This window comes from Vipera berus (assembly GCF_964194415.1).
Source record: "Vipera berus genome assembly, chromosome: 3".
Classification (NCBI taxonomy): domain Eukaryota; kingdom Metazoa; phylum Chordata; class Lepidosauria; order Squamata; family Viperidae; genus Vipera; species Vipera berus.
Window position 1 is genome coordinate 41,064,857 of NC_138204.1, and position 25,169 is coordinate 41,090,025.

General features: G+C 37.0%; 2 protein-coding genes across 4 annotated transcripts in view; one reads left to right on the forward strand and one right to left on the reverse strand.

Moving 5' to 3' along the window:
- The first annotated feature begins 1,102 nt into the window (after positions 1-1,102).
- On the forward strand, positions 1,103-25,090 carry IRF6 (interferon regulatory factor 6). Of its 2 annotated transcripts, none has more exons than XM_081322257.1 (8): positions 1,103-1,165; positions 10,638-10,814; positions 12,432-12,636; positions 13,526-13,648; positions 16,016-16,174; positions 18,211-18,603; positions 19,183-19,301; positions 21,322-25,090. In XM_081322257.1, exons 2-8 carry the CDS (start codon positions 10,641-10,643, stop codon positions 21,541-21,543), a joined length of 1,395 nt encoding a protein of 464 aa, XP_081178383.1. In that variant the 5' UTR covers positions 1,103-1,165; positions 10,638-10,640; the 3' UTR covers positions 21,544-25,090. The 2 variants fall into 2 exon arrangements, with proteins under 2 accessions (XP_081178383.1, XP_081178384.1); XM_081322258.1 differs by having other exon boundaries at positions 18,217-18,603.
- TRAF3IP3 (TRAF3 interacting protein 3) overlaps positions 19,941-25,169 on the reverse strand; it is a 31,911-nt gene continuing 26,682 nt past the window's right edge. Inside the window, exon 16 of one of the 2 annotated variants that reach the window (XM_081322255.1) lies at positions 19,941-21,584. In XM_081322255.1, coding sequence (XP_081178381.1) covers positions 21,579-21,584 — 6 coding nt within the window. In that variant the 3' untranslated portion in view covers positions 19,941-21,578. The remainder of the gene's footprint in view (positions 21,585-25,169) is intronic. The other variant, XR_014025740.1, reaches the window with a different exon arrangement.

Sequence of the window (25,169 nt, forward strand, 5' to 3'; positions counted from 1 at the left end):
TAGGAACTACCTAATGAAGTGACATGGATATATGTGACATTTCCAGGAACTGTGTATGTTATACATTTTTTAAAAGTGACTTTCAAAAGAGCTGCAAGAAGGAGATATAGCATTTATTAATGCATATGATTTTTTTTATACATGTTTTTAAAAAGTATGGTGGCCTACAGTAAAAGACTTGTGAAATTTCTGTATTCAGGAGCAGTGTATCCTGCCTAATTATACTATTTGTCACCTGGAAGTATTAACTACCTGACCTTAGATTATAATGCCATCTGGGCATTGTAGAACTATTTTGTAAGCATCTGCTTCCAATTTTCATCATACTACATTTACTTTTCAGGAAACCAAAATGGATTAAAGCAATGCCAAGTAAAAGTAGTAGCACCCGTTGACTCAAATCAAGTTTGGAATCTCCAAGGCAAATTGTATGAAGCATCTTGGCATTAGGGTGGGGGTGAGGGGTTGCATACAGGTTAGACCAGTTACACTAGCTCGTTCCCATGGAAAATGCCTGGAGAGGTTTTTTTTCCCCTTTTTCTTTTTAAAGGAACAGTAGTTTCAAACAATCTGAGAAGGCTTTCCAATTTGGGCCCTGTGAGGTATTTTCCAAAGCCATACGTGTAATTCAGGGTGTCCTTCGGTCTCTCAATATCGTGGAATTTGGTTCAAGTCTTCTCAGTGATAAATCCACAAGAGAGAAGGCAAAGGAAGGGAGCAACGATTTCTTGAGCGAATGAAGAAACAAGACAGAAACTTTAAGGGCGCCCAAAGGAACTCTTACTACAGCGTTTCCCAACCTTAGGAACCTGAAGATGCGTGGACTCCAACTCCCAGAATTCCCCAGCCAGCATAGCTGGCTGGGGAATTCTGGGAGTTGAAGTCCACGCATCTTCAAGTTCCTAAGGTTGGGAAACGCTGCCTTACTATATGCATGCTATTCCCAACAGTCAAGGCACTCTGCTACCGAACGGAGCGCTTCCGTTTGATTTAATTCTCCCCCGCTCTTTGCCATTTACTCCCTTTTCCCGTCCACACCCCTTGGAAGCTCGGCCCTCCTTCTCCACCCTAGGCGACCTGAAGGGGCGGATCCGGTAGCCGCAGTACCTCGGCCAGGTGAGCGAGCTGTATTGCACAGCTAGGGTGGGATCCTGGTTGAAGAGCGGTAAGTTTTGCGGGAGCGGGTGGAAACCCGGCGGGGAAGCCTTTGAAGCCCGGGTCGCTGGAGGTTCCTCTTTGCAATCCAGATAACACTTCCGCTCCTGAACTGCTGGAGCTTCGGGCTCTTAGGAGCCTTTTCTCCTCGCGTGTTTTTTTTACTCGCGCCCCTTTCTCGCCTTACGCTCCTCTCCCCCTCGCCGGGCGGTTAGCTTTCCCCAATTCCTCCCCTCCCAGCTAAGCACCTCGCTTGGGTTCTCTCAGGTTCATTTTGCGTTTGAGTAGTTCCGCTCGTCCTTGTCCTTCTCCTTTTCTGAAGGAGGCTGACGTCGCGTCTCCCTTAGGATCCTGCTACGAAAGACTTCCTACGTTGCCCCTCTGCCTTTTGGGTTAGTGGGAAAAGCCGAGAAGAGCGTTTTTCCTAAAAGAGGCCTCTGCCCGAGGGCAATTTCAGCGAGTTCTTGCCCAGAGTTGACTGCGGGCTTGTTCGACACTTGTCGATTACTTACTTCTGGATGTAAACACCCTCCAATCTTTCAAAGTAGCGGAGAGCAGGTACAACTGTGGCCCGGCATTGATCCTAGCGTATTTCCTTTCAAATTCGGTTGAGAGAACATCAAAACCTTCCTTAATTTGCAAATGATCTGCATATGGTGATTTAGCAGTGATTAAACATCTTAGTTATTTGATCATAGTGAAATGAAGTACCTAGGGTGGATTTATTCAGCCTAATAACCCCCCAGAAAAGGAATACATATGGTAGTGTGACACATTGTATACTTGGGGAAAACCTATCCACAATATCCATTAAAATTGACACCTAGAAGAATCCCACTCTCAACCAAGTTGATGTACAATTATATTTAAGCAAATATGAAATGAAAAGGTTGAGTAAATGCTTGGTGATGACTAAGTACACAAACCAGTTTTAAAACTGAGATCAGATCTTTGAAACATTTCCTACAAAGCAATATAAAAGCTGTAACTTTTTATATTTTAAGCATCTTTCTAGAACAGCATCACTACCCTTGGTAGTGTTTTACCAGTTTGGATATCTGAAATTAAAATCTGAAATTAACGTGTATGTAGAACTTTTTTTTTAAAAAAAATACAGTATTATACACTATGTATGTTTGTATGTAAGTAATGCATAGAGGTGTGGATTATTATTGCAGATGAATTCATAGATAACATATATCAACAAAGGCTTGTGGGTTTGTTGTTTTTGCTGACCTTGTGAACAAGGTTGTGATTGTCTTCTCTCACGGATCTCACAGTTGCTGAATTTTATGCCTGCTGCTTCAAGGATTTTATCTTTATCAAGAGCAATAGTAAACTGTTGATATCTTGTTGCCTACACTATTTGTAAATGTTAGTGTTTTCATAATGCAGTGTAAAAATAGTGTTAGATTAAGATTTTGAGCCTGAGCATCAAGAATCGGGAATCTTAGTGTATTACATTTTAATTTGGCCAATACCATTGTACTCTATGGCTATGGCTATTTGAAAGTCTACCTGGATAACTTTCGGTTCTTCTGTAAAGCCAGTACTGTAAGAGGAAAACAAGTTCTATTGCTAAGATGTATGCTGCAGTTTTTCTGGAGATCAGTCATAGAAATGATATCAGAGCAGTTGTGATGGAAGAGGTGGGAATTCTGTCTCAAGTTTTCCTAATTTGGTTGTGTCTGTACTAGGCTGAAAAGTTGACACTGGCGTGTTTTGCATATTTGTCTATTATACTTCCTTTACTCTCTTGAGGAAGTTTTCCTTTTTTTAATTTAAAGGGCAGAGGTATGGATTAGTAAATGTACTATTACATATAGGTAGCTATTATATATTACATTTCAATGTAATAGTAGAAATCCTCTTAATATAAAATCAATTTGTATTATAGCTTTTACAAGAAGTGAAATATAGTCTAATATTAATGAAGGGGATTATAGATATTAATGTGAAAGTTACATTCAATATTTATTTCCATTCTGCTTATCAGTGTTGCTTTAGTTTTGTCTAATCTTGTCTACATTTTCAAAGATGGGTATTTCAGGTATTTGTTTCTTTTATCCAGCCTTTATTGCTTCTCATGCTGACATCTGCATACGGAACTTAGAATAATCATTCTGTGTATGGCCATGTTGTATTTATTGATTGAATCTAAACTTTTCTAATTTTGTTTTAATAAAGCAAGGTTATAGTCAGAAGCCATGAACAGTTTGAAATGCATAGGTTTTATTTTCTTCACCCATGTTTTCTTGTTCTTCCTAACTTGTCCCTTCCAGTTATTAACTTCATCCCATCTTTGCAGTATTATGGGCCTGTGTGCTGATTTGTAATATCATTCTTGATATTTGTAATATCATTCTTGATATTTGTAATATCATTCTTGGCTCTTTTATGACTCGTGGACTTCAACTCCCAGAATTCCTGAGCCAGCCATGCTGAGCGGAAAGGCAGAGTTTCCAAGCTGAGCCATGCTGGCTCAGGAATTCTGGAAGTTGAAGTCCACAAGTCATAAAAGTGCCAAGGTTGCCTACCCCTGGCCTAGACTAAACACATTCCAAAACCTGATTTTTAAACTGCAGTTGTTGAATAATCCATAATAATTACAATTAAATACTCTATTGTGATGTAGTACAGTGTGAAAACAGCAATATAAGATGGCTGAATCACAAGAACAATATATGAGAGAAACTTTTAAATGCCTGACTTCTTTTCAACACCAACTGCTTCAGAAGAGGGGAAAAATATATGAGAAACAACCCTAGTAAACTAGCTTGGTTTTTAAATACTATTTAACCTGGGGAAGAGTATACTGTATCTGGTTATACTCTGGAGTGATGCATATTGTTGAACTATATGTACTGTACTGTCTTATGCTTATATGAAAGAGACCTAGAAACAGCACCACATAATCGATATACCTATGATTTCATAATATGTCATGGCATCTTTTATACATCTTAAATACTGCAAACTGGATGGCAGCACTTTCCTAATCTTTAAAAAAACTTTAAAAAAACTACACAGGGTCAGACATGTTTAGTATTTGGCAAAGACCACCAGGAATTTCCAGGTTAGATTGGAAAGATAAAAAAAACTCCCAGAAGAATGCAAACCCCTTCTTTACTGTTGCCAAGAAACATACATTGATGTACCCTGGTCCATTAGGTGTTGAGTACAATTCAGGGGAGACTTTTCTTAAGGCTCTGGAAACTGAATACTTTTAAAGAAGGTCAAAGAAGCAAGCAGGCATGTACAACATAATCATTGTGTGCAGAATTCTATGTCTAAGTTATGGTCTGAGACACATGTATTATTCTGCAGGGTTTTTGCTTTTAAAAGCAAAGATTAAAAGTGTTTTGTGCGAATTCCTCTCCTTTTCTAGATACCTGTAACCTTTGCTAACTATTTGGTTCCAGAGATTCTTAACCAAAAATGCTCTCAAATTTCCAAGAAATGTCAAATAATCTGAAAATGTGTGCAAATATATTTTATTTGATTAAAAGAGAAATTCATAGGAGGAAGACAAGATTCCTCTTTCTCCCCCAAAAGAATGGCTAATGTGATCCAGAAACTTCAAATGCTTTCCGTGCAGCTATCAATAGGACAAAGCTTAGCCCCTATCTCCCTTTAAGCAATTTTGGCTGGTTTTTACATTCTTGATTTTAAAGGAAAGGGGAAAGAGCCTTTAATCCATACATTAGATTAGTTGAATGATCCTTTTTTAGATTAAGTGCACAGAAGTATTGCTACATTATTATTGTCTTATTGAACAACTGTAGAGTAGCATTCTTCAACTTGGCAAACCTCAGGTATATGTTGGATCAGAAATCTTAAGTAAGCATGGCTATAGTGGTCCATAGTAAGAACTGTTGTCCATTAAGGGAAAAGAAGACTAGAAAATACAGTTGCTGAAGCATTTCTGTTTGCTATGTTTGTCATTATATGTATAGTTCTGATAAAAGGCATACTGTATTTTCCGGCGTATAAGATGACTTTTTAACCCATGAAAATCTTCTCAAAAGTCGGAGGTCGTCTTATACGCCCAGTCGTCTTATACGCCGGAAAATACGGTATATGTTGCTTGAAGCCTGTTTTAAGGTCTAGGCCATTGATAGCAAAAACTGTAAAAAGGAAGAGGTCACCAGCATCTGAGTTTTCAACACACATACTGTATACCCTCCATGTTTGGTATAGATATAGTCAATGATAACACATAGTGGGATAGTTATCCTAATTTTCTGGGATTCCTAATGTTTGACTGTGCTGTGCTGTTGATGCATTGTTGTAGAGAAAATATTTGGTGAACTGTTATATATTAGTCAACTTGGTTATTCAGTTCTGGATACCATGCTTTAAAAAAAAAATTCAGACAGATTCCAAAAGAATATTAAGATATTTTTTTTAACAATTAGAACCAATTACTTAGGTAGTGGACTATCTTTCACTAAAAGTAGTTAAATCAAAGTTGGATAGTGTTTGTAGCAATATCTTAATTTGGATTCTTGCATAGAACAGGAGGTTGGTGACTCTGATCTTTTGTTATATTAGACTTAAAAAAATGTTATGGAAAAATGATCCTGCTCAAACCATTTGCAACAGTGATACCCATAGATTTGGGTTAAATTGGGATTGGGAATGAATAGCTTTACAGAAAGAAATTGTGTGCATAAATATATAACCCTGATTTGCATACCATATACAGATTATTAGATATGAGCTTCAACCATTCTGATTGGATGCATTTTTCTTTTGGCCTTCTGTATTTTTATTTATACTCTGTATAGTTAGTTACCTTTGCATTGTTTAGCACTCTAACATGCCTTGTTCTCTACTGCTTTCACATTGTGGTGTATATGCCAATGTAAGGAAGTTATGAAATGATCTATAAGAACAAAAACCAGTGACCTATTTCAATATAACATTTAATTTTCATGATGGTCATACAAATGCCTTTGAAAACCTACAAGTGCATATGGAGTACATTAGTATTCTCTGCTTACGTTTTCCAACAGTTGATATTCTGTATCTACCACCTTTGAAATCAAATATGATATAGTTACCATAATTGTTAGCCCTGACAGTCTGATGAAATGATCCATGAAAAAAGTACAAAATCTGTTTCAGCAAAGAAAAGTGTGGTATCCTTAATATGGCCATGTCTGGTTATGTTTTTCGAGAAGGAAAAGAGAATACAGTATGTGGTTGTCAGTGGATGTACTGTTTTGTAATTTCTTCTGTAGTTGTTTCTGTAGTCCAGTTATCTGCAATATTTGAGGTTTTGAATTTGTTGCCTGCATAGGATTTGGGAATTCACAAAAAAGCAGTTAAATGTGTACCAGCAAACCTTTGGCTACTCTCTCTACATTGTTTATTTATTTTTTAAATCTCATTCTATTTAGTATTGTACAGGCTGCTTGACCCTGTAGATGTGCCTTAAATTACAACTCTTAGTGAGACCCTAGCCAACTGTTCTGATACAGTATCTAGCAATGAGGATGTACAACAAACACATTTCTATGTTATTGTATTCTATTTCTATATTATTTCTATTCTGTTATTAAAGTAAATTGCACAGAATGGATGAAAAACTTGGTACACTGATATATTTAGGGAAGGGGGGGAAGACTTTAATATATATCCCAATGTTTAGATTTGATCTTGGAAACATTGTATTGGAAATACTCATAAAGGTCACCTAATCCAATGCCCTACTCAATACATTACAATAGTATTTCACCTTAGCAATGTTAGCAACTTTAAGATGCTGGAATTTTGGAAGTTGAAGTCTACATATTTTAAAATTGCAGAGGTTGAGAATTGTACTAGGGCATCTATGACTATTAGCTTTGGTTTGAAGGAGAACTCATCCCAACATGTGCCTGCCCGACTAGCTGATAGCTTGTTCAGTCAGGAAATCCTCCACATTCCTAGCCTGAACCTTCTTGTAATTGTAATCTGTTGGTTCTGATCCTGCTGTCTCAAATCCAATGCTGCCTCTGTAGGATCAGCTATTTAAAGCTGATATCGTCTTGTAACCATATTTTTAAAGACTAAACATATTCGGATCTTATACATATTATTCTTCATATTGCCTTATTTCCAGATCCTTCACCATCTCGGTAGCCCTCTTCTGAATTTGATTTAAATTGTCCTTTCTGAACTGTGGTGGCCAGAACTGGACCAAATATTTTAAATACAGTCTGACCAGGACAGAGTAGAATTGTATTATGTCCATGATATGGACTCTATGCTTCTGTTAATGTATTGCAAGATTGTTTGACTTTTTAGATACTGCATCATACTGTTAATGTTTGATTGCACACAGAACCATTTCACATGTAGTATGCATAAACCATGCTTTTCTCTATTGCTTCCATTCATCTCTTATATTTTCCAAATTGTATTTTTCTCTGTTAAATTCCAGCTTATTTGGGTCAATTTATTGCTCAAGTGTGTCTAGTTTGTTAAGCCTGATCTTTTTAAAAATCCTTTTTTTATCTAAAATATTAGACAACCCTCATAGTTTTAAGTTTTTTTCTGTATCCCCTCATTTAATATTTGATAAATATGTTGTACAATATATAACCTAGACCACAAAGGCATGGAATGCAATCTCCCCTCTAACCTGAAGTCAAGCCATTAAGGAGTACAGTCAACTGTGTATCTATCTAATTATATTATCATATAACATCATTTTACCTTTTTATGAAAGAGAATATTATGAGATTTTGTTGAATGTTTTGCTGAGGTTCAGGTATGTCTATGATATTTTACTTCATCTACTTTTTTCTTATTCATTTTGATCTACCGGTAGTAGTTATTCTTTCAAAGAAGGAGATAAGTTAGTTGAGCACAATTTACTTGCAACAAATCTACACTGGTTCCTTTTGCCTAAGTGTTCACATATATAATTCTAGTCAGAGGCTTTGCCTAATATATATGTCAAGCTGACAGGTCTATGGTTTCCTGGTTCTTCTTCCTTTCTCTTTTTGAAGACAAGGATAACATTTTCTCTCCTCCATCTCTCTGAGACTAAACTAATCCTCCAGGAGTTCTCAAAGATTACTGATAATGATTCTAGCTTCTTTAGTAACTTTGGATTTAGTGAAACTGGATCTGGAGATGTGAATTCATTTAAATTAAATGAATTCTCTCTTAATACTCTGTTTTTCCTAAACTGGTGTTCCCTTCTTTTCCCAGCAGAATAACCATGGTTGTTTAGGGTTTCTTTCTGAGAGAAATTAAATGCAAAATATGATTTAAAACGTTCTGTCTTCTCACCAGTCACTCATTGCTGTTTCATGTCTCCTCCTTTTTATAGTAATTTTCTTAAAAATTGCAAATACAGAAATGAATGTCAAGTACGGGGAAATCAGGAAATTCAGGCAGTTCAAATGAATATAAAGTTTTATTGCACGCTCAAGCTCTCTACAAAAAGCTGAACTATTACCGGTCAAAGCAAATTGGCAGTAGATAAGAGTCAATAGAATTCAAGGAGGCCTGGATGAAGAACTCTTGTGTGGGTACAAAGGGATTCGAGACTGATAACATGTTTGACCTCTCCCTTGGGTTCGCCTGATCATCTGCTACACTGAAACTAATAAAAACTAAAAGAATAAAAGTAGAAGGTAAAGAAAAAATAGAAATATAGGAATATAATAAAAAAAGAAATATATAACCAACTTCCCCCTTCCCTCTTTATCACATGTACTGTATAAACAGGAACTTATCACCTCTTAAAATATAAGAAATGTTCTGTTCTTCCCAAGGGTCATTTCTTATCATTAAACAAATCCTTAAAGCCTCGTCATTTCAATCTTGATGTCAGCAAAAGTCCATTAAACGTTACCAGAGATAACCTGTCTATTTTAATCTTGATCAAATAAAACAAAACTATATTTCTTCCTTTTACTTTTAACAATCTTGGTCGTTAGTTCCTTCAAACCTAGTTTTGAAACCTAGGTCTTGATTTCTTTTCATTTTATCATTCTGTTCCTTGTTACAAAGTTCTTCAAAACTTTAACAAATCTCTTCTGTAAATCCAATATAGAAAAGTTATCCAGGTTACTCTTGCTTTGTTATTTGTATATCTCTTTTAATTATTAAGACATCATCTGATTTCATTGGTACATCCAGTGTAATATCTTTTTCCATGTCATTGTTATAAACTGTCATTTTTAAATCCTCTTTCAAATCAATCACAATCCTGTCAGTAAAACTTGTTCTGCTTCCATAACATATTTTAAACTCAGCGTATCCATAGAGGCAGACACACTTAAAATTAACTTCTGCGTCCATTATTCACAAAAAATAAAAATAAAAATCCTTCAATATGTTGAATGTTGAAGTATTCAGCTTCATTCTGTATTTGTAAACTGAATTCAAGTGTTCCTCCCCTTTAATTGTAATCTTTAGTTTCTTCTAGTTCTCTCTAGTGTACAGTTTTTAAAATCTTATTTTAACAGACCCTTGTCTGTTTGTGACTTTCAAAAAAAGTTTCAATTATTCTTTTACTGCTTATTCCCAAACCCCCATACTTGTATTTAATTCCCCCCAAAAAAACATTTGGAAAGTCATCCAGTGTTATAAAACGTGTCAATTATAGGTTTTGTAATAGCTGAAGAGCAGTTTGCAAGCAATTTTCAAAAGTGTTTAGAAAAAGAAGTAGTGAATTCAGTGTCCTTTTAAAGTCATCAACCACAATTTGAGCAAGATGGCTATTCCCTAATTTCCCAGAATTCTAAACTTGCTGGAGATTGTTGTCGTGTAATCTCCTCACAGAGAGCAACTATCTGGGGCATTTGTGGGTGATCTCAAATCATCTCCTTCTCTGGAGAGGAATTACAAAGAACTGAGCTCTTCTGTCCACCATTTCTTTCCTCACAATGGAGTTACATTCTCTTTAATTTTCCTTTCATTTCCAAAATATCCAAAGCACTCATTTTTGTTGTTTTTGTTACCTTTTAAAAGCCTCAGTTCACTCTGAGCTCTACATTTTTTTAAACAATTCTTATAGTTTTGAAGATTCCATTTAATCTAACCTTTTAATATTGTCTTTGCCAACCACATTCCACTTAATTTAACCATTGCCAAGGTTTATCACTACTGCTGGTCCCCAGAAACAATGACAGAGCAAAGTCTTCAGGCTTTTTCTAAAGATCAAAATGATAAGAGTAAATCTACATTCTGGAAGATGATATTCCAGAATGTGGAAAATGTTTTTCCCTCCATTTTCTATACATCCCCCTGTATTTTGTTTTGACTATGGGACAGTTGATCATCTCAGTATACTGAAAAAGTTAAGTTGACCTGTCTTTTGACCTAGAAAGAAATCAGATCAGTTGATACAAAAGTTGGTTACGAGAAAATCAGAGCAATGTGATTACAATTACAATTGGTTTCTATTGCTTTCTCTTTAGAAAATGAGCCTACAAACTCTTCATACATTGTTTGCTGTGTTTATTTTATCCTTCTAGATAATGGCATCACATCCACGCAGAGTTCGACTGAAACCCTGGCTAGTAGCTCAAGTAGACAGTGGAATGTATCCAGGTCTTCTTTGGCTTAACAGGGATGCAAAGCGATTTCAAATTCCTTGGAAGCATGCAACTCGACATAGTCCTCAGCATGAAGAAGAAAATACCATTTTTAAGGTAACTGAAAAACACAGTTCTATTAGTATGCTACATAATAGAAAGGGACTGGTCTCTCTCTCTCTCTCTCTCTCTCTCTCTCTCTCTCTCTCTCTCTCTCTCTCTCTCTCTCTCTCTCTCTCTCTCTCTCTCTCTCTCCCCCTCCCTCCCTCCCTCCCTCTCTCTCTCTCTCTCCCTCTCAAATGGATAGAGGATGAAATTATTAATAACAAAAGTAGTATACAAATAATCTTATGTTTGCTGTTCTGTAGCAATAAAATGCTTGGTATGTTCAGAGATGCAACCTGATGGAGATGCATGCTGCTTTGTTTTTATAAGCAGAACCACATTCTGATCTGAAGTCCTAGGTGAAGAAGCATGCATGCAATACAAAGACATTAACATACAGGGGAAAATGAGGGGCAAAGTAATATACAAAACACAATATATTCAAATAGGGTTTCAGGTAATTGGTAGATAAAAATCTCTTCCAATCAGTCTTATCTTTGTCTGCCTTGAGTACTTTGTGCTACAGTAGAACTAATTTCCCTGGTGTATTGTGGTTTTCCTTCTGAGAATTGTCAGATGCAAGGTTTTAAATAATCTACTTTTCAACTCTTCAATTCTTTATGTTTGCCTTCTTGTCACTTGTCACTAAAGTTCCTTATCTTAAGCATCTAACTTTTTTGGGAGTTAGCCTCATTCAACTCTATTGGATTTTCTTCTCAACATTTTGCTGAGGATTGTATTCACCTGGATTTTTTTAAAAAAATTGTACATTTGTTCTCATGTACAGGTAGTCCTCGACTTATGACCACAGTTGAGTGCAACATTTATGTTGCTAAGTGAGAATTTGTTGTGAATTTTGCCTCTTTTTTGAACTTTTCTTGCCACATCTGTTAAGTGAACCATTGCAGTTGTTAAGTTAGTAACATGGTTGTTAAGTGAATCTGGCTTCCTCATTGACTTGGCTTGTCAGAGGTTGCAAAAGAGGATCACATGACCCCGGGATACTGCAACCATCATAAATATGAACCAGCTGTCAAGCATCCAAATGTAAATCACGTGACCATGAGGGTACTGCGATGGTCATAAGTGTGAAAAACAGTCAAAAATCACTTTTTTCAGTGAAATTGTAAATTTGAATGGTCACTAAACAAACTGTTTCAAGTAGAGGGCTACCTGTTAATTTTAGCAACGCATGTATAAATACGGAACATTTTTCATGAGACCATTTCTGACAATCTTATAAAGAGAAATAATCAGGGAATAAAAGTATTTCTTAATGGTTTTTTTTGTTTCGTGTAGGTTTCTTCTTTTATTCTAGAAGATAGTGAATTAATTTTATCTAGTTAAACTTGGAATTCAATTCCACATTTAAAAAAAAGAAATTGCAAACACTGAGTTGATTTGTTTTAACACAGTCAAGTATCTTGTTAGAAATAGCTTGAGAAAGAAGATAGCTAATGGTTTTAAGACATTTGTGTCTCTTAGAAAGGTGAAAGAAAACAATTTTCTGTTGCAGAAAGTATTTATTGCCTAGGTGTATCTTATAGATGAGAGTTTGTTTGGCAGCACAATTCAACAGAAGTTGGCATAATGACAACACTTAAGTGACCTGATGTACTTTGCTCCCAGGCGTGGGCTGTGGAAACAGGAAAGTATCAAGAAGGGGTTGATGATCCTGATCCCGCAAAATGGAAAGCCCAACTCCGCTGTGCTCTCAACAAAAGCCGTGAATTCAAGCTCATATACGATGGCACCAAAGAAGTGCCAATGAATCCAATTAAAATTTATGAAGTATGTGACATCCCACCATCCCTGACGCCAATCATTAATCCTGGTGAGACACATGTTTAAAGAAGCATGCAGCTAATCCTAAACTAATTGTCTTATTGGGAGTGAGGCCTTCTGGGTTACTAAGGTTTAAGTGAACACAGTTAACTATATTGAACAAGCATCTCAGTTTATCCTTTGTGTTATTTAATTGACTGCACTTCAGATTCCACTCTACATACTTAGGAATTTACTACATATATGGTACAATCTAAATAGCTGAGCTTCCTTTTTAAAGCCAAAATCGATCAAAAACTTTGAAGTTCAGGTACATCCTGACAAGGATCCAGAGTAAGAACACGAAATTTGGGTTTGGGGAGATCTAATTTTTCTATGCATCTCTGATTGTTGACCGTGGGTTTCCTTTCCCTTCATTTTGAACTGAAATAAGGGCACCATTACAAATGCCCCTATTCTAAAAAGAGTGCTACACTGGATGGCATTTGTTAGGAACTTTGGTTGCACATTTCCTGTTTGCTAAACAGGGCTTTATCAGCACATGGCTGGAAGAAATACAGTATCTTGGGTTAGTTGTTGAATCTGAAGGGCCAATAAATATTTGAGAAAGCAAACTTTCTTATCTGCCATGTAGTTTCTAACACTCTAGCTACATAGTTCAAGGAGAGACATTATAGTATTCTCCCCAAACCCTCAAACTCTGGGAGAACCGCTTTATGCCACCAGATCGAACTGACAAACAAAAATGAATTTTGGATTTCACACTCTCCCATGTTTGGAAACCAACGAATATTTAGCATAAGAATTCCAAAGATTGAAGTACTCTGCAACACTCTCAATAGGTCTCCTAAAGGGGAATTCCATTTTTTCCTGTTTTGTTAAAAATTAGAGGAGTGTTAATTACTTCCTAATTTTTCATTTCCTATATTTTTCCCCAGGTTCCACCGGTTCAGTTCCATGGGATGAAAAGGATAATGATATAGATGATGAAGATGAAGATGAATTAAATGAGTCTCAAAACGTAGCAATACAGGACAGTTTTCCATTTCTTAATATCAATGGTTAGTAGATTATTCTGACATACAGTTAATAAAACTGAACTTAAATCTATGTTTAAACATTTTTTTTTGTTAATGTTGCACTAAACATTTTGACAAATGCTTTCTCAAAAGTTTATCTCCAGATGTAATTAAATTAGCATGCAACATGCTACAGAGATATAACTTATATTTAGCACAAATGGTACATGCTGCTCTCCCTGGTAAATATTTTCATCCTGCTTTTTGTGTATCTGTTAGATACTTAATAATAAATGCAGCTAAGTGTATGTACTTATTGAGATATTTTTGCATTTCTTTAGTCACTTAATCTGCAATTAAGTGGAATTCAAAATTTTAATTATTGACTTGAAATCTTCCTATATGTGTGTGGCATAATCCTGCTTCTCTTTGCTTCATGTCTGTCTGATGTAAGGCAAGTTGGGTTTTAAAACAAAGGGCACTCCCTTGCTGCTGAGAATTTATTTTAATTGGGTTCCTGAGGATTATGACACCAAAGCTTTGGAATTAATGAAAGGGTGGAATAGGTTATGGCAATGGTATCTGCTCTACAGGAATCTGAATAACCGCTAGATGGCAACAGATACAGAAAAATCAAACCTTTTGCTGTTATTTGCTGGTTGACCAGATCGTTTATAACCCTAGATAAGTTTATGCATGCCATATGGCATCCATCACTGCTATTTGAAACAGGATAAGAAGACTAGACCACAGAAGGTTGTTTCCATGGAGGCATACTGTCCCTCCCACATACACATTGTGTACCATACTCTTTTAGAAGAAGGTAAATTCCCACAGCATAGCAGGGACAGACACGCCTTCTTGGCAAAGGCAATATGTAACAGCTTTAAAAGTCTTGGAATTCCCTGGAGCTAAGTTCAGGTTTTTCAGGTTTTAATGCATCATTGGTTCAACAAATATCTCTGCATTAATTTTCCAGACTTAGAGCTTGTTTAAAATTACATTTTGATGGTGCTATTTTTTAAAGTTTTCTTAATGTACAAGTGACACATTTTATTTTTTTCATATGCTTTGCATCTAAAGCTTTTGTTTCTCTTTTGGTCTAGAAGCAACTCTGACCTATGCTGTAGAAGGCTTTGTAGATGATGACCAGCACCTTAAATTGCACTTGGAAGCCTACTGGGAGCCAGTGCAGCTGGTGGGGCAGTGGGGTTACATGGGTATAATGAGAAACACCAAAACCTGCTTGCACAGCTGCATTCTGGACCAGCTGTAGCTTCTAAATGTTCTTCAAGGGTAGCTCCATGTAGAGTGTGTTACAGTAATCCAAACAGGAGGTGACTAAAGCTTGATTTAGAGTACCCCACAACTGCGGTAGGTGTCGCTGCATACCTCTGCTGCAAAAGGGTTGATGGGTAAGCATAGGTTGCAGTTGGCTGCAGACAGGCTGATGCACACACCTCCCAAATCCCAACTGTGCATTGTGTGGAGGTGCACATCCTGCATGATGATTGGTTGATACAAATTCCTGTTGTGTGCTTTGCCTAGCCAGAATGTTAACATTTGCAGCAGCTATGCAACCATCTCTGAATGACAGAGACATACATTCCCTGACATGCATGACAGAGAACTCTAATCCAGTCTCTAAGCATGAGTCACCATGACTAAGGCCTCCCAATTCAGGAATGGGTACAATTGATGCATAAGATAAACCTGTGCAAAACCTTTTTGGCCACAGTTGCTGCTGCTCTGCAACTCTGCATACCAACTCTTGGCTGAGGAAATCTATCCCCATGCTGTGTTAAAGCTGGAAAAACCCCAGAACCAGGAGGCCTTAAAACCTACAGTGAGTCTATCTTACCAGGGTTGAGTTGAAGCCTGTCCTCTGCCATCCAAAGCCTTACAACTTACAGGTGCTGGGAACACGTGAGATCCATCACTTGATTGGCTCAGAGAAATGTAGAATTTGGTATTATTGGAATATTGGTGAATCCCCACTCCATGTTGATGGATAATCTTATCCAGTAGCTTCAGGTTGATGTTAAATTGCAATGGGGAAAGGGATGAGGCACCCACAAAGCAGCTCTATAGCTATGCTGATTAGGAAGATATGGTTATGTTTGGCTTTAGAACTACTATCCTTCACTTGGCTGACAATTCTGGGAATTAAAGGCCAAAAGCGTTAGATTGCACTAATACAATCTCTTATTAATACTTACTAGAAGAAAAGAATACAAGCTTTAATTTAGATTATCAGGTTAGATGAAAGGAGAGGTAAAATTCCAATAGTACAAGGTTAATTGCATAAGGAAGTCTAATGAAACTTGCTTCTCTGATATGATTGAATCTCTTTATAAATGTTAGGAAGCAGTAGAGATTACATCATTACATTTCATTTATTTTACTTAGATTCCCCAATGGCTCCTGCTAGTGCAGAGACCTGTAGCCCTGAAGCTGTGTGGCCAAAGAATGAGCCTGAAGATGTGGAGATGCCAATGCCTCCTGCGCTGCCAGCTCTACAGCATGATATGTACAGCTCTCCTGAACTTTGGATTAGTTCTCTTCCTAGTAAGTCTTTTTGGTCCAGGAGCCACTAAAATAAATAGAGGACAAATCATGCACTCTTTTGTTTGGAAAGTCTTGAGTTCACCTCTAATAAATAAGCTGCATTTCTGAAAGACTTGTTGAACAAATGCAAACATTCTTCTGCAGTTATTATTCATATTGGTCTGGGCAGGAAATAATTCTGATTTAAAATTGGCGTCAGCTTGTAAAAGAAATTGCATGGGGTCCTCGACTTATGACCACAATTTAAACTTTAATTTGGTCATAAGTTCTTGCAGTTATTAAGCGAGGTGCCCATGTGACCACTTTGGTCCATGACCATCACCTCAGCACTTGCAGTTGAAATTGTTAAACTGAGCTTGAAGACAACTCAGGTGGGGAACGTCTTGTGAGGCCCAGTGTTGGGCATGCACAAGCTGGGGTGCAAAGTAAACCCCCCCACCAAAATAGCCTGGCCCTGTGGTGTGGCATTTCTCAGTAGAAGCATGGGGAACTAGGCCTGAAATCGAGGCTTGAGTCTTTTAGAATCTCAGGCATTTGCTACTGCCCCAGGTTTAAATATCAGCCATAGCGCTGTTGCTATCACTCAAAAATGCACCTCACACTGTTCTCCAAGGCACAAAAGCCTTGGGTAGTGGCATGATTGCCACTATTGCCCAGTGCTCCTAAGGCAGCTATCTGCTGCATGCTGCTTGCTTTCAGAAATGTATGTCCTGATGTTGAGAGGCTTGTGCAGTTTATCCAAGGTAGCACCCAATTGCACCAGGCCTTCTTTCCTGAAGCCACCTCAGAGCTAGTGGAGCTTCAGAAGCCTTCTGAAACATTGGGTAAACTGCAAAGGCCTCTCAATAGCAAAAGAAAAACTGCTGAAGGTAAGCAGCATATGGCATATCCTCAGCAGTGCTAGGTGGCAGGGGCAATTGTGCCATTCCCCAAGGTTTACACACCTTGGAGAATGGCACAATTGCCCTCACTGTGCATCGCTTACCTTCAGGTGTTTTTTTCCCCTGCTGTTGAGAGGCCCATGTGGCCTATCTGAGACTTCGGAAGGCTTCCAAAGCCCTTTTGGAACTGGCTTCAAGGCAGCTTTGGGAAAGGCCTCTTGGGACTGGCAGCCTTGGCCGCTCAACTGCAGGAGAAAAACACCTGAAGGTAAGTGGCGCATGGCAGATTTTGGGGAATGCTTGGAAATGGGGGCAATCTTACAATTCCCTAAGGCTTGTGTGCGGATGGTGGCATTTCTGATTGGCAGTAGTGGTGCTAAGGCTGACATCAAGGTCTGAGGCAGAGGCAGCTGGCTGAGATTTTCAAAGCCCCTGGGCCTTGAAGGGGAGGGGGACATAGGCAGGTGGGACAGAATTGCAGCACTCTTATGGTCTCAAGGGCAGGTGCAACACCAAGCACCCAAATTTTTATCATCTCATTGCAGGGGTGCTACAATGTTTGTAATTTCAGGCATAGCTCATAAGTAACTAGTTCAGTTCCATCGTAATTTCAAACAGGTGCTGAACAAATGGTTGTTAAGTGAGGAATGGTTGTTAATTGAAAACTGTTGAACTGTTGGTTAATGATGTTAGGGTATCTTGTCATTAATTGGGTAGCCATTATGCATAACAAGTGATTAGATTGTTGCTGTGGGTAACCACTGGATTCATATAGTGGCAAGTCTTTTTTTTTAAATCCCATTTATATCCCGCCCTTCTCCGAAGACTCAGGGCGGCTTACAATTTAAGCACAAACCAATGTGCTTAGCAATAGCCTTCATTCTATGTATATGCCTGCTTATTAGGGCTTTCGCCCCCCCCCCAGCGGCATTATTACAAAGTCAGCTTTTAACAGTAACTTTGCCATTATTTTACAATCAATCTGACTCCATAATTAGTTAAGGGTATTTGGTAATAATGACAAATTATATCTTTTGTTTGTAAATACCTGTGGTCTCTCCTATTTTGTATTGATTTTATTCAGTTAGATATGGTACAATGCCATTATGGTTCCTGCTGTACTGCCTGATACATTAATAATATATTCTTCTTAAGTGACAGATCTTGAAATCAAATTTGAATATCGAGGCAAGGAGTTTGGGCAGACAATGACTGTGAGCAACCCGCAAGGCTGCAGACTTTTCTATGGAGAATTAGGTCCTATGCCAGATCAAGAAGAACTCTTTGGGCCTATTAATTTGGAGCAAGTCAAGTTTCCAGGGCCCGAACCCATCACGAATGAAAAGCAAAAGCTGTTCACCAGTCGACTGCTTGATGTAATGGACAGAGGGTTAATACTAGAAGTCAGTGGTCATGCTATCTATGCTATCAGGCTTTGCCAGTGCAAAGTATATTGGTCTGGGCCATGCGCACCTTCCTCTACCACACCAAACTTAATTGAAAGACAGAAGAGAGTTAAGGTCTTTTGTTTGGAAACATTTCTAAGTGGTGAGTAGCTCTAATGCCTTTGACTCACTGTCAATAGATAACTTTGTAATCTTGTATGGATTAATACCATAAACTAGCCCAGCTAGGACTGTATCCCTGTTAGCATTATAGAGTGGATACAGCTGTTTTTGTAGATAGTCCTTGCTGGGTCTACAGTGCATAGCTTAGGTTTTCTATAAACCAGAAAATGTGAATGGATATTGATCCAATTTAATGTACTCCATTAAAGCAAAGGTTTCTACCTATTTCCTTCTTTTTGACCCAAACGGGTCTCTGGTATTGTTCATTCTGTACATCTTCACATTATTGAAAGTTGTGAGTGAAATAGTATGAGCAGCTACCTATTCTTTTATAGTTCATTATTGCACTGATCTGGTTTTAAAGTCTAACTGAAAGCAAATGCCGTTGGGATAAATTGATACAACGGGAAAGAGAGGATAGGATAATTGTTTCAAGTAATTACTTCAAATATATCATTTTGAAATGCATCTATATCTTACTGGACATTACTAATTGTTCTTTTATCATAATAATTAATTTATTATATACTCTCTTTTCACATTCTTCCTTTAAATTCAGAATTAATTGCCCATCAGAAAGGACAGATTAGTAAACAGCCACCATATGAGATCTACTTTTGTTTTGGAGAGGAATGGCCAGATGGAAAGTCAAAAGAGCGAAAGCTGATTGTTGTTCAGGTAAGAAAACAACTTATTGCAAAAATACTGTATGCTACTAGTCCCTAGTAGAAGAATGCAGTTGCATCTGTCATAATATAGGTCTTCACCTAGAATGTGTAAAATCTGCTTCATGGGTTCTTTTGAATATGAGCAGAGCCAGAGCTGCTGGTCCACCAGTGCACACATTTCATCTCTTCTTTTCAGGTTTTCTTCTATTAAGCAAGATGATCTAAAGCAGGGGTCTCCAACCTTGGCAACTTTACGACTTGTGGACTTCAACACCCAGAATTCCTCAGCCAGCATGGCTGGCTGAGGAATTCTGGGAGTTGAAGTCCACAAGTCGTAAAGTTGCCAAGGTTGGAAATGCCTAATCTAAAGGAAAGACTGTTAATGTAATGGCAGCCTTTCTCAAACCTTGTTTAATACAATTAAATCTGAGAATGAAAGTCAGGATCCACGTTTCCTTTTCATCTAATACAGTGAGGCTACCGATGTTCTAAAGTTAACCAAGGAAATGTAATGGACTTAATGAGACCCAATAAAATGAGACTGAAATGGAATTACTGATTTTGGGAGGGATATCTTTCATGTTTAGTAGTGATAGCAGTGTACCTGAAGAATCAAGTTTCTAACGTTTTTTTTAATCACCATCATTACAAGCAGAGTAAATAGTCAGAACTTTTTATCTTTTGACACCATTTCCTACTCACTTTGAGCAGAACTAGCCTTGTAAGAAATTTCCCAACAATTCAAACTAGACTATAAGTATTGTATACCAAAAGTAATTTAAAGTGACTACAATCTATATAGTTAGTGAATACCTCTGCTATTAACTAATTAGCAAAAGAATAATAATTTTACATGTGTATAAATGATCAAGGAGAGTCTTGACACATTGTGCTAACCATAATGTGCTTACCAGCTATATGATTTGTCTATGCCAGGCATATTAAACTGCCGGCCCGCGGGCCGGACGCGTCATCCCGAAACCACGCCCACCCCATTGCCGGCAGTGGGGAAAAAGTTATGATACATCACACAACGTCATGTGACATCGCAAGTTTGACATGCCTGGTCTATGCTATACAAACCAAAATACTGTTTTCTGTATTACAGAACATAGGTAGAGAACTGTATGAATCTAATGATTGTGATTTACTCAGTTGTGAATATGGCCATAGGGATGCAGATCTACAGCTCAAAAAATCCCATAGAAATTGTTATACAACTTTATTTCCGTAAAAGACAGAGGGTTTTTTATTCCTTTTTAGTATCTATCTGATATTATTCTATCGCAGTCTCTCGCTGCTATGCAAAGCACCTTTGCCTTGCTATTTAGGTGCTGAATCTGAGCAGGCTTACTGTAGCTTAAACATGAAACAGTGTCGACTGTAGGAATTGCAGACTTGGATTTGCATTAATGAGTTAATGGAAATCAATCATGTACCCTAATGTCCTTGGAAACAGTTGTTTCAAATACCTGATGGTATAGCAGTTGGTGCATAGTTGTTGGTGCATTTATTACTGCCATGGCTCCTCTTCATTGCTGCAGTGGAGCAAGGACTGTTTATTGGTGACATAATCTGTAGTAGCTAATGTTTTGATAGAATACTACATGTGTATGGAGGTTCTGAATTCTGAATTGAAGAAGCTTCTTGGATAAGAAGTGAAACCTTTTCAAGGAAAAAAAATCAACAAAGTCTAGTTACTTTTTGAAAAGCACCTTTCTTTTCCCATTTCAATGCTGGATAGAATGCTGATAGTTGCAGCATTTTTTTTTTCTATCTCTGTTCTGAAGTGTTTTCATGACTTTGATCTCAAAAAGCAAGTCATGTAAACTCTTTAAATGTGTACTTCTAACTTTGTGAAGCACCAAGAATCCTTTGACATTGTGCTGGAGTCTAAATGTGATCAATCAAGAGTATATTTCTCAATAGTCTTCACCAGCGTGAGCATTTGGCTTATTCTGGGTTCCCAGATGAACTTTCAGGAATTGATCATCTTTTGTTAGATTAAGAAGAACTTTATTTTCAAACAGGTAATTCCAGTTGTAGCCCGGATGATCTATGAAATGTTCTCTGGTGACTTCACCCGCTCCTTTGACAGTGGCAGTGTGCGTCTACAGATCTCTATCCCGGATATCAAGGATAACATTGTTGCCCAGCTGAAACAACTCTACCGTCTGCTGCAGAATCACCAAGAGGGCTGGCCAGTTCAACCACCAAATATGCAGATGACCCCACCCCTCACAGCACAGTGATGACCCAGTATTGGATGGATTCTTGTCTGGATTCTTCAATTCTAGATTGAAATTAATTGAAATAAGAACACTTTGAAATATTTCTTCATATGTGACATTTTAATGGCGAATATTGATATGCAATATAATCTGTCGTAAATAATTTTGCAAAAGTTTATCTAGTTAAATACATGTAGACAAGCATATTTCTCTAGAAATGTTTTTTACTTTTATAAATGTAACTATATAAATATAAAGCTTTAAACCTTTCCTTGCTTGCATGTAATGCTGTGGTGCTTTTTTTTTAAAGTTTGTCTTTGAAAGGAATGCTTATTTCATTCCTGCTTTATTCTTAAGAGTACTTTTATAACACAGTTTAAATGCATTCTATTAATTCATGATTACTTTTTGCTATTGCTGCTGCTACATGTAAAATTTGTAACCAATACAAATTAAATTTGTTTCCAAATAATGATCTGATAATTAGCAATAGGCAGTTTTATTCTATTAACTATTGCTTGTTGTTTTATTATTTCTATATAAATGAGAAAGTGCATGAATTTTAAGCTGAAAAGGATGTTTTAAAATTAAAGTGACTTTAAAACCAATTGAAAGAGATAGCAAAGACAGTAATAGATATTAAGTTTGGTAAAATAGAAGCTCTTTACATGTTTTTCTGTGTTGGAATGCTGTAGCCCAACATGTAACCTACTTGTACAATGTGAAAAAATTGTTCAAATGCAGTCAGTTGTTTTTAACAGAATTAAACTGTCACATTGCTAGAAGATACAAGACAGCATGTGTAGGAAATTTTTAAATTTTTTTTAAAAAATGAATGTTGCCAAAATGTGAATACACAAAATGAATATTGTAACAAAAGCTAATTCAGTCAGTTGTAAATATGGCACTTTTAGGATTTCTGGAGAAGAAATAGTGAACTGAAGACCATGGCAGAATGAAGAGCCAAAAAATAAACTGGCACTTTATAATTTCTCTCTGGATAAAGAGAGGAAATCATCTTATAATTTCTCCTGACAGCTGTTCCTCATGAACAGACTGCAACAGTAGTCTCCAGTGGGGTTTAGACTCTGGGAGATAAGGGAAAGGTATCTTTGTTCAAATCACGGCACCTTTAAAAAGTCACAGGGTATGCATTCTTCCTTTTCAAATCACTTTAGCAAATTGCTTTTTAACAGTTTTTCAGGAAAGGTAAAGGAACTGAATAGCAAAAAGGTAATTAGAATGCTCATTTTGGAAAGATACAAATGATCTAAAGGTCCAGATGGATTTGAAATAAAATTTTGGAATTATAAGAATTCTTCCCATGGAAAAATGAATACTTAAAAGAATAGGATGAAACTTTGAAGGTTGGACACTAGAGGGAAATCAGAAAGAATTAAATATTACAATTAAATGAGAAGTTTGGCTTCTAACACAGAATAGAACAAAATACTTTAACATTGGGCATATTGAAGGATACTTTTGAACAATAGCCCCAGAAATTAATTTTAAGAGCATCTGGCATTATAGATAGACTGTGTTTAAAAGATGTTATGGTAGAGGAACATGTTTTATTGGACAAGACTGAGATTGATCTGAAAATGGATTTAAAAATGATAGGCTACAATAATGACATGGAAAAAGATCCTACACTGGACATATGAAACTAGAGGATGTCTTAATAATTAAAAGGAATACAAAAATAACAAGTAAAAAATGGCCTTTATAATATTTTCCTATACTTTATTTACAAAAGATACCAGTTAAAGTTTTGCAAAATTTTGTGAGAAGGGACAAAAAAGAGAAAAGAGATCACGTTCTAAGACATTTGAAGGGATTAAAGATGATTGTTAAAAGTAAAAGAAACGAATGTAAAGTTGGTTAGAATACATAGTTATGTCTCTTAACCCTTATGCCAACCAGGAATGACAAGATTTTAAGAATCTGTTTATAAATAAGACATGAAATATGGTGAGAAGTTTGTGTGTTGCATTTTAAGAGGTGATATGTTACTAAAATTGTTTATACTTGTGATTTAAAGGGGAAGTCATTTCTTTATATATATTTCTTTTTCTTTACTATATTTTTACTTTTCTTTCTGTTATGCACTTTGTTGTTTCTTTTTTGTTTGTATTTTTATCTTTAATTGCAATGTTTAATTACAATAAAATACAATTGTAATTGTAGTTTAAGTCTAGACAAGCTATGATGGAAAATATATTTTCATATTGCACATCACATTGTGTTATCTTAGCATCAGATACATCTACATTTTTGCTAGGTAGCTGTTACATGTAACTGAATCAAACCTATTTTGCATTCCAAAGATAATTGGCATTCTGCTTTCTACTAAGTATTTGTTTTGGAACTTTTTTCTACAATAAATGGAATAGCTGGAATATTGTCTGTTGTCTTACTACATGGCCTTGTAAAATGGCCTACTGTACACAAGCATTACTGATAGCCTACATGAAAATGTTCACTTTTTTGGATACCTACTTCCAACTTTTTCATGAATCCAGTTTGTGAATGGCTTCAAATAAAAATCAAACAGAGATGAAGTTAACTACCATCATGAGCTTACCATTCTTTCTCCTATACTGTTTACTAAATAGTGTAGGTGTTAGGGCTGCAAGCTGCCAAGAAACATAACCATTAGATGGTGGACAAGAGTTAAACAGTTTAAACATTTTATACCTAGCAAGTATCTGGATTTTGCCAGCCCAGATCTATTAGCTATAATCATTGTGAAATCAAATTTTCAGAAATGCTCAAATTCATTATTTTTCCTGCCTCTTTCTTCAAAGTTACAACATGGTTCAGACAACCATTTGTCTCAAATCGTATAGGCCTGCTTGAGCAGGGGGTTGGACTAGGAGACCTCCAATGTCCCTTCCAACTCTGTTATTCTCTTCTCACATTAAACCTTTTTAACGAACAAAGCAATAAATCACCATTTCAAGACTTGTCAAGTATCAACTCTAGAGGGTGGGGAACGAGTAACAAAAAGCAAAAGGACAAGGACGACTGATAGAATGGCATGAAACAGACACAGGCAGGGTTAGAAGCATGATAGAGCCGTGTGCGTGTCATCCTGATACAACCTTGATTTGTTATCAGAATGATACAATCCTGATACAGAAGTACAAAGAAGAGCAACTAAGGCCTGGAGACTAAAATATAGGAAGAACCCTTGCAGGATATGGGTTTGGCTAGTCTAGAGAAAAGAAGGACTAGGGGGGACATATTAGCTATATTCCAGTATTTGAGAGGCTGCCACAAAGAGGAGGGGGTCAATTTATTTTCCAAAGCACCAGAGGGCAGGACAAGAAACAATGGATGGAAACTAATCAAGGAGAGAAGCAACCTGGAACTAAGGAGAAACTTCCTAACAGCGAGGAAGTGGAACAGCTTGCCTTCAGAAGTTTGCGTGTGCTTCATCACTGGAGGCTTTTAACAAGAGACTGGACAGTCACTTGTTTGAAATTGTATAGGATCTCCTGCTTGACCAGGGGGCTGGACTAGAAGACCTACAAGGTCCCTTCCAGCTCCATTCTGATTCAATCAGTTTGCTGTGGATACCTGTGCTACACCCGTTTCTGTAGGTCCCGTGGCTGGTATTCCAGGATACTGTTCAAGACTGGGCA

What these genes read in the sequence shown, in the direction of transcription:
- IRF6 (XM_081322257.1), top strand. Translation starts at nt 10,641, where the DNA reads ATGGCATCACATCCACGCAGAGTTCGACTGAAACCCTGGCTAGTAGCT. An exon ending in GACGCCAATCATTAATCCTG is followed by an intron (nt 12,637 to 13,525) that starts GTGAGACACATG and finishes ATTTTTCCCCAG; the next exon opens with GTTCCACCGGTTCAGTTCCA. An exon ending in TTTGGAAACATTTCTAAGTG is followed by an intron (nt 18,604 to 19,182) that starts GTGAGTAGCTCT and finishes CTTTAAATTCAG; the next exon opens with AATTAATTGCCCATCAGAAA.